The 14,049-nt window shown below is 36.8% G+C and overlaps 2 protein-coding genes across 3 annotated transcripts in view; one reads left to right on the top strand and one right to left on the bottom strand.

Moving 5' to 3' along the window:
• The window catches only part of LOC123543598 (uncharacterized), a 57,337-nt gene that overhangs the window by 28,970 nt on the left and 14,318 nt on the right, over positions 1-14,049 (top strand). The gene's annotated exons all lie outside the window — the stretch shown is intronic.
• LOC123543609 (serine/threonine/tyrosine-interacting protein-like) overlaps positions 1-14,049 on the bottom strand; it is a 33,741-nt gene that overhangs the window by 9,289 nt on the left and 10,403 nt on the right. For both annotated transcript variants that reach the window (XM_045329682.2, XM_045329686.2), the window contains exons 3-7: positions 12,086-12,139; positions 10,866-10,963; positions 9,752-9,812; positions 8,450-8,526; positions 6,259-6,309 (exon numbers count right to left, since the gene is read on the bottom strand). In XM_045329682.2, the coding sequence (XP_045185617.2) occupies positions 6,259-6,309; positions 8,450-8,526; positions 9,752-9,812; positions 10,866-10,963; positions 12,086-12,139 (341 nt within the window). The remainder of the gene's footprint in view (positions 1-6,258; positions 6,310-8,449; positions 8,527-9,751; positions 9,813-10,865; positions 10,964-12,085; positions 12,140-14,049) is intronic.

Here is a 14,049-nt window from a genome sequence, read left to right as displayed (position 1 = left end):
AAATATTGTCTTTGAGTGGTTTGGCACCAGGTGTTGCTGTTTTACATGTACATTAAAAGATCAGATGTCCTTAAGAGAACACAGGTAAGATATCTTGAAACGGCTGAGGGCAAGGTTTGTGCAGTCACAACATAACATGTTGAAGGTTTGAACATTTAAAAAAAAAAAAAAAAAGGAATGGAAATATATATATCTATATTAGATATATGTATATATTTATTTTTTTAGGGGGTGGGGGTGCAGGGGAATGGGAGAGGAAACAAAATTTCACATGTTGATTATAAATATTGACTGAAAATTAAAAATTAAAAAAAAAAAAAAGGTAAAAGGGTGAAGTTGGAGTGGGGGGGGGGGGGGGGGGGGGGGGGCAGAGGATGCATGATCAGTGGTGGGCATGACTGGATGGGGAAGTGAGGTGGGGGGAATGGTACAACTTGGAAGGTTTGAAAAAAATCTAAATAAGAAATGAAAAAAAAAAAAAAAAAAAATTTTTGGGGGGAGGGGGGGGGGGGGGGGGGGGGAGGGGGGTGTGACCAAGGCAAGTGGGTGACCAGGTGTGGGTGCGCAACTTCACATGTTTATAATAAATGTTCACAGAAAAGAATGAAAGAAATTTAATAAAATTCTGCCAAATGGTAAGTTTGTAATGTACAAATATGTGGATTTTTAGACAATTAAAGGGCAATAACTCTGAAGTTACAAAAGAAATCCTTACAAAATTGTCTGTGCACAACCACATTATAGTGCTCTAAATTCTGTTAAAGTTTCATAGTTCTAGGTCAAATATGTCAAAAGTTATGATGCAGAAATTGGCATATCTATAGATCTATAGTACCCTATATAGTTAACACTAGAAACTTCTAAGGGCCATAACTCTGGTGTAACTTGGGCAATCTGTCTGAAACTTGATGGGCCCATAACCTCATAGTGGTGAACATGTATATGAAGTTTGTTTGAAAAAAATCTAAAATAAGGAATGAATTTTTTTTTTTTGTGTGTGGTGGGGGGTGGGGGGGGGGGGGGGGGGGGGTCAGGGGATAAGGGGGGAGGTGTGTGATCAAGGTAAGGGGGTGACCAGGTGTGGGTACACAACTTCACATGTTTACAATAAATGTTCATGGAAAAGAATGAAAGAAATTTAATGAAATTGTACCAAATGGTAAGTTTGTTATGTACAAATATGTGGATTTTTATACAATTAAAGGGCAATAACTCTTAATTTACAAATAAATCCAAATGAAATTGTGTGTACACAACCACATTATGGTGATCTAAATTCTGTTTAAGTTTCATAGTTCTAGGTCAAATATATCAAAAGTTATGATGCAGAAATTGCCATATTTATAGTACCCTATATAGTTAACACTAGAAACTTCTAAGGGCCATAACTCTGGTGTTACTTGGGCAATCTGACTGAAACTTGACGGGCCGCAAGAACTCATTGTGGTGAACATGTATATGAAGTTTTAAATAAATATTCCCAACCATTTCCTAGATATGGCTCCGGACGGACGGACGGACGGAAAGACGGAAGGACGGACGGACGGACGGAAAGACGGACGGAAGGACGGACGGACGGACGACGCCAAAACTATATCCCTCCGACTTTCGTCGGGGGATAAAAAAAGTATTATGACTGGGTTGATAAATACCGAGGAGTGCCAAACATGTTTGCACAGTAAATCAAAGTGTCACCGAGTGTTGTGTATTATACATGTTTGACACACATGTAGCTGGAGGAAAGAGTTGTTTTTCACAGGTGAATTATTAATTGTTTGTTTTGATAAGGGATTAGACAAGCAGGGCATTTTCCACCTGTCTCACGGGGCCGAATATCTGCCCGTTTTCATTGCCAATTAAGCTCCATCTTTTACCAATTTGAAGCAAAAAACTCCCAGTCATAAGAATTAATTCCCAACTGAAATGAATTTTGATTATTCAAAGAAAAATTCTGCTCGGTAGATCTAATAAAATCACATAAATAATTGTTGGAAAAACCAACCCATTACTATTTTTAGAACAGGAGTGTTATTTCCCCTTATGGAGTTACGCCATTTTCTTCCAATGTTTACCAAATTAATTTGCTATTTCATTGAAAATTGGATGAAAACACACACTCATTTATTTGATAACATCAATCTACATTATTTTGGTATTAAGGGTAAATACATGTTGATGCATTTCTGTCTTCTATTTTTCATGTCAAAATCATCAGTATTTTTATACGAAAGTGGGTGGGGTAAGGAATTTACATAATTTATGAGTTGTGTTCAGACCAATTTAGAGCTTCGTTTTTTTTTTTAAGTCCTCGAGTAGAATACATGTTCACCTTCATTTCAGACCTAAATTGAGACTTTGTTTCTACAAATAATCTGTTAAGAAAGTTTAAAGTTAGAACAAGAGGGAGCTTCTGTAAGATACTTAGATAGCATGCTCGACTTCTCTCAGTGATTGACTCTGAATTAAAGCTTTGCAGTAAAAGAGGCAATTAAAGCTTTGCCAGTAAAAGGGGCATAATAGTAAATAGCTTTGAATGTAACAGAGATATTAGACATTATATAAAACTTTAACAAACAAAAAATGAAGTTAAAAAGTGGCATAACTCTGTCAAAATTCAAATCAAGAGTTATGAGGATTGTTTCTTCTGGTGTAGACTTATATACATTATTTTGTGGCCAAAAATGTTGGATTTTGTCTCTACGTTATGTGTCCGCGCGCTTAATTTATGTCGATAAAAAACCTCCAGTTTTGAGACCCCAACTCCAGCTGAAAAATGGCAAACCTCCAGTTTTGGGATTCTGAACTTATCACATGTATGATATAGCTCACCTGGTTAAATGGTTGCTATGAAGATTTGCACTTAAGCTTGACCCCGGGGTCATGATTTGAACAAACTTGGTAGAGATCCACTAGGCAATGCTACACACCAAATTTATAAGCTCTAGGCCTTTAAGTTTATTTCTAGACATTTTTTGGAAGATTTTCCTATGTACAATCAAGTAACCCCTGGGGCGGGGCCAATTTGACGCCGGGGGGTCATGATTTGAACAAATTTTGTAGAGGTCCATTAGGCAATGCTACATGTCAAATATCTAAGCTCTAGGCCTTCTGGTTTATTTTTAGAAATTTTTTGAAGATTTTCTGATGTACAATTAAGTTACCGCTGGGGCGGGGTCAATTTTACCCCGGGGTCATGATTTGAACAAAGGTTGTAGAAGTCTACTAGGCAATGTAACCTATCAAATATCTAAGATCTAGGCCCTCTGGTTTATTTTTAGTAAATTTATGAAGATTCCCCTATGTACAATCAAGTAACCCCTGGGGCTGGGTCAATTTGACCCTGGCGGGGGTCAAGATTTGAACAAATTTTGTAGAGGTCCACTAGGCAATGCTACATGTCAAATATCTAAGCTCTAGGCCTTCTGGTTTATTTTTAGAAAATTTTGAAGATTTTTCTATGTACAATCAAGTAACCCCATGGGGCGGGGTCAGTTTGACCCCGGGTGCAGGGGGGGTCATGATTTGAACAAAATTTGTAGAAGTCTACTAGGCAATGCTACATGTCAAATATCTAAGATCTAGGCCTTCTGGTTTATTTTTAGAAAATTTTCCTTTGTAAAATCAAGTGACCCCTAGGGCGGGGTCAATTTTGACCCCGGGGGTCATGAGTTGAACAAATTTTGTAGAGGTCCACTAGGCAATGCTACATGTTAAATATCTAAGCTCTAGGCCTTCTGGTTTATTTTTAGAAATTTTTTCAAGATTTTCCTATGTAAAATCAAGTGACCCCTGGGGCGGGGTCAATTTTGACCCCGAGGGTAATGATTTGCACAAATTTTTACAGAGGTCCACTAGGCAATAATACATGTCAAATATCTAAGCTCTAGGCCTTCTGGTTTATTTTTTAAATAATTTTGAAGATTTTCCTATAGAAATCAATGTAAAATCAAGTGACCCCTGGGGCGGGGTCAATTTTGACCCCGGGGGTCATGATTTGAACAATTTTAGTAGAGGTCCACTAGGCAATGCTACATGTCAAATATCTAAGCTCTAGGGCTTCTGGTTTTTGAGAAGAAGATTTTTTAAGATTTTCCTATGTAAAATCATATGACCCCTCGGGCGGGGTCAATTCTGACCTCGGGGTCATGATTTGAACAAACTTGGTAGAGGTCCACTAGGGAATGCTTCACACCAAATATCTAAGCTCTAGGGCTTCCGGTTTTTGAGAAGATTTTTAAAGTTTTTCCTTTCGGTTACCATGGCAACCAGAGTTCTGCATGGAATTCAATTCTTTGAACAATTTTTGTAGAGCTTCACCCAAGGAACATTCCTGTGAAGTTTGGATGAAATTGGCCTAGCGATTTATGAGGAGATGTCGTTTAAAGTAAAAGGTGCACAACTGCACATGCTGACCAACATTCCTGTAAACTTTGGTGACTCTACGTCAAATACTTTTGGAGCTACACGCAACACAAAATTAAAATGACCAATTTTTAACTAAGTCAGGGGCCATAACTCCTACAAGACTGAATTTATCTGGACGTGAAACCCCAGGTGCACAACTGTACATGCTGACCAACACTCCTGTAAACTTTGGTGACTCCAGGTCAAATACTTTTGGAGCTATGCGCGACACAACATTAAAATGACCAAATTTTTACTAAGTCAAGGGCCATAACTCCTACACTACTGAATGAATCCGGACGCGAAACCCCAGGTGCACAACTGTACATGCTGACCAACATTCCTGTAAACTTTGGTGACTCTAGGTCAAATACTTTTGGAGCTATGCACGACGCAACATTAAAATGACCATTTTTTTTTACTAAGTCGGGGGCCATAACTCCTACAGGACTGGATGAATCCAAACGCAAAACCCCAGGTGCACAACTACACATGCTGACCAACATTCCTGTAAAGTTTTGTGACTCTACGTCAAATTCTTTTGGAGCTAGGCATGACCCAACATTCTCGGAAGGACGGATGGACAAGGGCAAATCTATATGCCCCTTCCCAAAGTGGGGGCATAAAAAGTTACAAAATATTTATAGTAGCATAAAAGGGAAGTAATTGAAAAAACAATAATTTTTATTATGTTAATTAAGTGAACAAAAAAGTCATCTGCCAAATAAAAACAGGAGCACTGCAATGTAGAGCAATATACAAACGAAACACAAAGTCGTATGACTTTTGACCCCTAAGTGTGACCTTGATCTTGAAGCAAGCCATCCGAAACATGTGCTCTGCAGGTCGTCTTGATGTGGTGAACATTTGTACCTTGACGTGGTGAACATTTGTGCCGAGTTTTTTTGAAATCCTTCAAGCAGCTCCAGAGTTACAGAGCAGACAAGAAACAATGTTGACCTTTGACCCATAAGATTAGTGTGAAATTGACCTTGAAGCGAGCCATCCAGAACATGCGCTCTGCACATCATCTCCATGTGGTGAACATTTGTGTCAAGTTTCTTCGAAATCCTTTAGTGGGTTCAAGTTAAAGAGCGGACACAAAATTGCTAACGGACGGACGGACTTCGGAGGTATATCATAATATGTCCCTTCAGGTGTATATAAACTTGTACATAAGAGCCTATATTTCTCAACTATAAACATCCTAAACAAGACTATATTTCTTCAAGATATATCCAGCAAAAGAGGTCACTTACTTGATTGACAAGCCATAGTTCTCTGCCAAGGCTATCGTTCTTCAAGGCATATCGTGCACAGGAGGTTACTTACTTGAATGACAGGCCATAGTTCTCTGTCAAGGCTATCGTTCTTCAAGGCATACCGTGCACAGGAGGTTACTTACTTGAATGACAGGCATAGTTCTCTGTCAAGGCTATCGTTCTTCAAGGCATACCATGCACAGGAGGTTACTTACTTGAATGACAGGCCAAAGTTCTCAATGATACATATAGTAACCAAGAGGGCATTTACTGAATTGACAGACCATAGTTCTCCATGACATATCATACCACAACAGGTCACTTACTTGTATGTCAAGTTGCAGTGTAGTCTTTCATGATTTATCCCATCACAAGAGGTCAATTATTTGTAAGACAGCCCATGGTCCATCGTAATATATCCTACCACAGACTGTTTCTTACTTGTAGGACAAAACGTAGTTCTCCACACAGAAGGTTACTAATTTTAAGAGAGTTGGTATTTCTCCATGATATATCCTACCATAAGAAGTCACTTACTTGTATGACAAGCCATATTTTTCCATTTTATATCCTAACACAGCAAGTAACTTACTTGTAAGAGAGTCCATATTTCTCCATGATATATCCTATCACAAGTGTAGCACTGAAAATATAGTATTAAAAATAAGTAATCTTCTCTGAAACAAAGGATGGTACAACACATCCCATCTATGACAAATTTAAAAATATAGGCTGAGGATATTTATTTGTTTCTGTGTAAAATCTAAGTATCTTTCGAGTGAACTCAGATGCAATATAATCTCAAATGGCACAATGCTGCCACAAGAGAAAATTTAAAATCTAGTGTTCCCTAGTGAAAGATATTTCAATATTTCACCGAAACAAACAATTTTTATTTATTTCATCCATGTATCTTTCAAACAGGTTTAATCAAATTTTACCTGCACAACTTCAAGTGTACTAGGCAATTTCATCATGTTGCAAGGTTAACATTGTATTTGAAATCTTAGATAATTTTTTGAGAATTTTAGACTTCTTTTATATTTTGATACAGTAGAGTGCGTATCTTTATGTTTTTTGTAGGTATTTATATACTTCTATTTCTTAATCGATGTATATTCTAAACAAGAGCTGTCTCCATAGGATGACACATGCCCCCAATGGCACTTTGAATGAATAGTTAGAGGACGATGTTAGAGTTTAGGACTTTTGACCTATGGAGCTGGGTCTTGCGCGCGACACGTCGTCTTACTGTGTCACACATTCATGCGTAGTTATTTTAAAATCCATGCATGAATGACAAAGATATGGACCGGACACGCCCATCAATGCACTATCATGAAAAATGACCTTTAACATCAACAAGTGTGACCTTGACCTTTGAGCTACGGACCTGGGTCTTGCGCGCGACACGTCGTCTTACTGTGGTACACATTCATGCCAAGTTATTTGAAAATCCATCCATGGATGACAAAGATATGGACCGGACACGAAAATTGCGGACAGACCGACAGACGGTTCAAAAACTATATGCCTCCCTTTGGGGGCATAAAAAATCCGATCATTTATATAAATAATTCTTAGTCTTTCAAGTTTAAAGTGAAAGTTCAACTATTTAAAGCAGTGAGAGTTTTAAATATAATCCACTCTTATAATTCAATAACCTAGTAAAAAAAACATGACATAAAAGAGACATTTTAAAACAAATCCCCCATCAAACATCAGTTTCAGAACCACTTAATATGACAAGAGTAACTCTGTCAATATTTGGCACTTCAGGCGACCCTCCAGACATTAATTCATACACATCTGTTTACCCATGGAGCACCAGAAACTTACATTAAGCATAACTAATACTAAATTTTTAACCACAAGAAAGATGACTGAAAGTCAATCATGTTTAATTGAAATGTAATAAATATATAATTTATGTAAGTTAGATATGTTCAATAAAATAACAAATTACCCCTAAATATAAATACATTTATACCTAAACAAGTTTTATTTCTGTGCAGCAGCACCTGTAACAAGAACACCTCTGTGCAGAGCAATATCGCCAAAAGACGGCTCTGAAGCCAATGATGATAACCTTTAGCCTGCTGGAGGCAAGTGATTCTGTCTTTGCAACTAGTGAAAACCAAGATAAGCCTACACATCCGTACAGCCTCATCTTGGTCTGCATTGTTCGCTATTCAGTCAGTACATTTTCAGTGAACACCTCTTAGAATAATAAGTGGTACAGCATGGACCAGTCCATTTTAAAAATTTAGCAAGGTAATGGTTAAATGAAACCTTTGAGGGACTCGGCAGATACAGACTGAATGACTATCTATCTAACCACTTAACAAAACAGTGACCACTGCCTTTGACAAGGGTATCAAAGTTATAAAGGTTCCATGGTGATTTTGTACTAGCAATATCTGACTTTGACCTTTGACCCAGTGACCTTAAAATCAAAAGGGGTCATTTACTGCCAAGTTTGAGGATCCTAAGTTTAGATATTTTCAAGAACTGAATGGGAATAGTTTTTATACTAACAGTCAAAGTGACCTTGCCATTTCACCCACTAATTTAAAGTAGGTTCATCAACTGCCCCACAAACAATCTGCCTAACAAATTTGTAAGTCATAGGACAAAACATTTTTTAAGTTATTATGTGGAAACTTAATTGCAAACAGACATCTTATAAACAACAGACCACCAGGCCACCACATAATGTCCTTTACAGCATATAAAAATGACTCTATTATAATTGACAACTTATATCATTCATAACAACTCACCTCCGAGAGATTCCAGCATTACCATGGACAAGGACTTTACCACCGCAGTCATAACAACTATCTATAAAGTCTCTAACCTGTAAAAAGATAAAATTTTAGTTGTATTTCATCAACAGAATTGAGTCTCTTAAATACTGAGAAAATTAATAACCTTTGTCAAAACAATATTCTCACATCTCAAGTATCTGCAACAGGAAGTGAAATGTCCATTGATTGTAACAGAAGTTCATTATGTGAAATGATAATATTATGAGGCAAACAAATGCAGTGCATAGCATTGGTGCTCTTGCAGTACCAACGTACACATACCCTATAAACCTATTTAGAAATATAATTTTTATAACCTTCTAAACTTCATAACTTTGTATAAATATCTGCAGTTTAATCAATCAGTTCTTACCCCAGGTAACCTACTATACAAGCTGATCTTCATTACATTACAACATTCTGTCCATAATTTTCTTAAATCAGGTAGAACATTTCACAAGTTTTTCAACAATTTGACCTAGTAACACTGTCCTGTACTGTACCAGTGAGACACTATGACAGTGTACTGTACTACATCAGTGAGACACTAGGACACTGTACTGTACTGCACCAGTGGGACACTAGGACACTGTACTGTACTGCACCAGTGATACACTAGGACACTGTACTGTACTGCACCAGTGAGACACTAGGACATTGTACTGTACTGCACCAGTGAGACACTAGGACAATGTACTGTACTGTACCAGTGTGACACTAGGACACTGTACTGTACTGCACCAGTGAGACACTAGGACAAATACTGTACTGCACCATGTGTGGACTTACTACTAGGACACTGATACTGTACTGCACACCTAGGTGAGACTACTAGTAGGACATTGTACTGTACTGCACCAGTGAGACACTAGGACAATGTACTGTACTGTACCAGTGTGACACTAGGACACTGTACTGTACTGCACCAGTGAGACACTATGACACTGTACTGTACTGCACCAGTGAGACACTATGACACTGTACTGTACTGCACCAGTGAGACACTAGGACAATGTACTGTACTGCACCAGTGAGACACTAGGACACTGTACTGTACTGCACCAGTAAGACACTCGGACACTGTACTGTACTGCACCAGTGATACACTAGGACACTGTACTGTACTGCACCAGTGAGACACTATGACACTGTACTGTACTGCACCAGTCATTTCAACTGACATAACAAAGAGACTATGTTCATCAAACGGTATGTACAAAGGGTGCTGCCAGAGAATCCTAAGTAACAAATGGACCAAGGAATAAGAAATCTTACCTGAGGTATATATTGAATAATATTTTCTGTTGAAACATCTGCAATATCCAACACTAAATACCTGAAATGTTAAGATTTATTTGACAAAAAAAAATTAGATAAATATGACAATTAAATTATCTTTCATATGATAACTGATACAATAATTGTAATTTTCAAGTTTTTAACATAATATAATCAAGTAATAATCTAAGTACAGTAATTTAAGTTTGAGACAACAAGGCTCTACAAATTCTTTAAAAGTAACTTGTCCAGCAAGATGAGCTGCCTAGAATTTTCACATGTCCTACAATTTGTACTCATCCTGCAATTCACTTATAGAATGATATTTTCACAGAAGCATCTATTTTAAAGTTGGTTAAAAATGGTAAATACAAGAATCTTGCTCTTGACTACGGAGCGTCTAGCTAGTGTGATCATAATGCGGTGTAGTAACAGAGTTGGGCTGACATTGGAGTTGAGAACAACTAATTAATTTTCCTTTTAGACGTTTTAGCTATCCGGCTTCTTCACGGCTCCATTTTAATCAGATTTATTGTATTTGTGGTCAAACATCATACTTGTCTTGCAAGATGAGCACTACAGCAAGTTCCACTCACCCTGATCTGATTTCTACTCATATTTACAAGCAGACAAGCAGATCTGTCCAGCCACGGACAAATCTATCAAATACATGTAACAACAGAGATAAAGTGAAATTGAACCAAATAAGTTTGAAGTTCTGGACACAAGCGCTGACACTTGGGTGAGTAGGATAGCTCTCCATATCATTTGTACAGCAGTTAAAACTTGGAAAACAGTTTATGATGAGATAAGTTTGAACAATTTTCTATTTTTAGCTCTGGTGTCAAAATCTTTTGATGAATCAGAATAATTTGAAAGCCTTGATAATAGGCCATACATGCAACAAATCCACTTATCCAAGTATGATCAAATTACCTAGACATCCTATAGTTCATGACAAGCTTCCATTATATAACATTGTCACCAGACTCATTTTACCTTAGTGCTTACAGAACAAGTACAAATTGCAGCACTGTATACATGTAAAGGAAAAGCAACCATGCCCATTGACTGCCATGTTTTTTGACAAGAGTAGTTTGAACAGCAGTACCTGAATAAATCTGGGAAGTTCGGTCTGATGAAGTTGGCCTCGATGGATTGTCTTATACAAACGATGTGAGTGATGTTGTGTTGTTGGAGACATGCCTTCTACAATAACAAATATATCAGATCTTATGTGTACTAAACGATCTGAAATGCATAGATTTTATTCATTAATACATGTACACTGTATTGACTGATATTAGGTTATTTAACATTGTTCTGTACAATACGAAGATATATTTGGACTCGTACTCAGCTGCGAAAACCATATTGGATGAGTCGCTAGGCGAGTCCAATATGGCTTTCCCAGCTGGGTACGAATCCAAATATATCTCGTAAATTTGTACAGTACAATGTTAAATAACCTTTTTATTCTATATCTATTTTATTTTAGTTTAAATTAAAAATGAATAACTGAATACTGTTTTTCTGATTTCAAGATGCATAATAAAACTCTGTACACAGAGCGCCTACTTTATCCGATTTCTATTCAGAACATTTTCACGCGTTTCGGGCTTTATCGTATGTTTAACATGGGACTGTTGAACCATTCAATTAGGAAAAAATACAGGTTTTTGTACACATGTCCATCAAATATGGTAATATATTGTAAGGTCACGTGTTGCAAATAAACATTCACGATTGGATAAATAAAACAGATATAGAATAATACTTCAAATTCACTTCAACAAAACCAGTTGCATTTTGTCATATCTAACTTACACAGAGTAAAAATACATCTAGAAGGAATTCAGGCAGGACTTAAAAACGTCTTTGATATTGCCGGAATTCTGAGTTCAGAGTGCTCAAGATACTGAGTTTCAACTGTATTAATTCCGCACTCAAATACACATAAATACAAACTAATTAAGCATATGAAAGTACTAATATAACATATTTTCATATTGTAGGAATAGAGTAAAATGTATTATATAAGTCCTGTGGAAAAATATCACTAGATCCTCTCAAATAAGAAATAAATTAAATGCATTGGCCTAAACAGCCAACTTCCCAAAACATAGGTAGGTATTATGCTTGAAAAATACATAATATATAGGAATGCAATTTAATCTGTGATTATTAAAAATAACACATAATGTATGTTAATTATGGATTTAAGTCAGATTTCAAATGCAATGAAGAAACAACACACATATTCCCAAGAAAAAAAAAAAAACTGAGCATTTCTCCCAAGTTCAGAAAGAGAGCTGAGCCAACTGATTTTACCTTCGACTTCATTGCAGCAGCATAAGGGCCAAGAAATAATCCTGGGATGATCTCCTGAAATTATATTTGTTAATATACTTCATCAGTTTCATAACAGAAAACCATGCAATATGAATAGTACAGACAGGTACTTGTATATTTTCAAACTTTTTATTAAATTTTAGAGTCAGAGCATACTGAATATTAGACTTATTATTTATCCATTCCTTCAAAGAAGTAAAGAAGTGGTTGGGGGAGGAGGGGTTACTGTTTTGCTCATTGCTGGTCTGTCTGTCTGTCTGTTGTTGGTAGGTCAATAACTACAAAATGCTTGTCTTACAACAGTCAAACTTCCTAAGATAATTCCTTGTGGTCAGTAAAGGATCCCTATAGCTTTATGGGTCAGTAGGTCAAAGGTTACAGTGACCATGAGACTGAAAATTGTTTCCATTCAATAACTAAAGAACGGTTTGGTCTACAGACTCAGTAAAGAGTCAGTTGCCAAACTTCAGTTGATGCTTGGCCTCACACTAGTCAAACTTCCTAGGATAATTTTCTATAGTCAGCAAATGAACTCAATTTATTTGGAAGTCAGTAGGTCAAAGGTCAAGGTCACAGTGACTTCAAGACTGAAAACAATTTCTGCCTAATGACTTTACAATCCTTTGGCCTACAACTGACAAATCTCATAGAATGATTGCCTGTGGTCATTAGATGACCAGTATCATTTTGGGGGTCAAAAGGTCAAAGGTCATGATGACCTTTTGACTGTAAATGCTTTGGCCTACAGCCGGTGTCTATGGTCAGTTGGGGTCAGTATTATGTTGGGGGTAAAAAATCACAGGACAAGGTCACAGTGATCTCAGGACTGAAAATGGGATAGGCCATCATGAAGAACATAATTTATTACATATTCTACAGAGAGCTCTTGTTCTTAATAGCTTTCCATTCACTTGTATTAGAAATATTGGTTAAATGTATATAAATCTACTTTTATTTGGCAAGTGCTTAAAAGTTGAAAAAACCAGATGTGTGTCCATAGGACACAGTTGCCCCCCACACCTGTCACTGTACACGGTTTCATGACTCTGGGTGTAATATTTTTAAGACATATGCAACACAAACTTTTAAGAACTTTATGTGTATTTTTCACAATGTGAAGGACCATAACTTGGCCTAGATGAGTGAAATCCCAAAGAGAACACCAGGTGCACAACTTCACATACAATAATCCTCTAATTGTTTATGATTCTAGGTCAAGCACATTTTAAGATACATACTTAGGACACAAAACTCTTTTTTTTTTTTTTTAACTAAGTCAGGAATCATAACTCTGGTCTTGCAAAGTGAAATAAAAACAAAAAACTCAGGTGCATAAATTCACATGCTGGATACTGGTCCAGTGCCTAAATTCGAACAGTGCTTAACAATTCAGACACCATTAAAAATCGCTTTATGATCGTGATTTTTTACTGAAATGAACAGGATCTACGCAAACGAATGCCTCGATGACCAGTTGTCAACAACAGTGTATGAATGTAAGTATTTACAGAATAAATTACCTTCAAATATTGGCACCGCTAAAAGTAAACATAGTGTGTCGCGAGGGATGACGTCGTACAGCGTGCGCCAGTTATCTAAGGTACTGATTTAATTAGAAACATATTCTGCCTACTGCAGATGACTCTTCTTCTTAATTGATCAAAACTGATGTAAAAACATGTTTTAGAAGACTATACAACCCTCAGTATTTATTTAAGAAACTTAACAGATTTCTGTTATATAATAATTAATTCAATAGAGAAGAAAATGCCAGCATTTTGCAGACAAGGGAAGCAATTCATTAGATAAAATTGGCGCGGCGTCATTATAGTGATCAGTATAACGGCAGCAACAGAATCTGCATGTAGGTAAGAATAGTTGTAAACATTAATTTTCCCTCAGATATATTTTATTGCATATTATATTATTGTTATATTTGGCAG

The sequence above is a fragment of the Mercenaria mercenaria genome, chromosome 1, assembly GCF_021730395.1.
Source record: "Mercenaria mercenaria strain notata chromosome 1, MADL_Memer_1, whole genome shotgun sequence".
Taxonomy (NCBI): domain Eukaryota; kingdom Metazoa; phylum Mollusca; class Bivalvia; order Venerida; family Veneridae; genus Mercenaria; species Mercenaria mercenaria.
The sequence above is the reverse complement of the archived record's forward strand: the minus strand, read 5'-3'. Positions and strand labels throughout refer to the sequence as shown.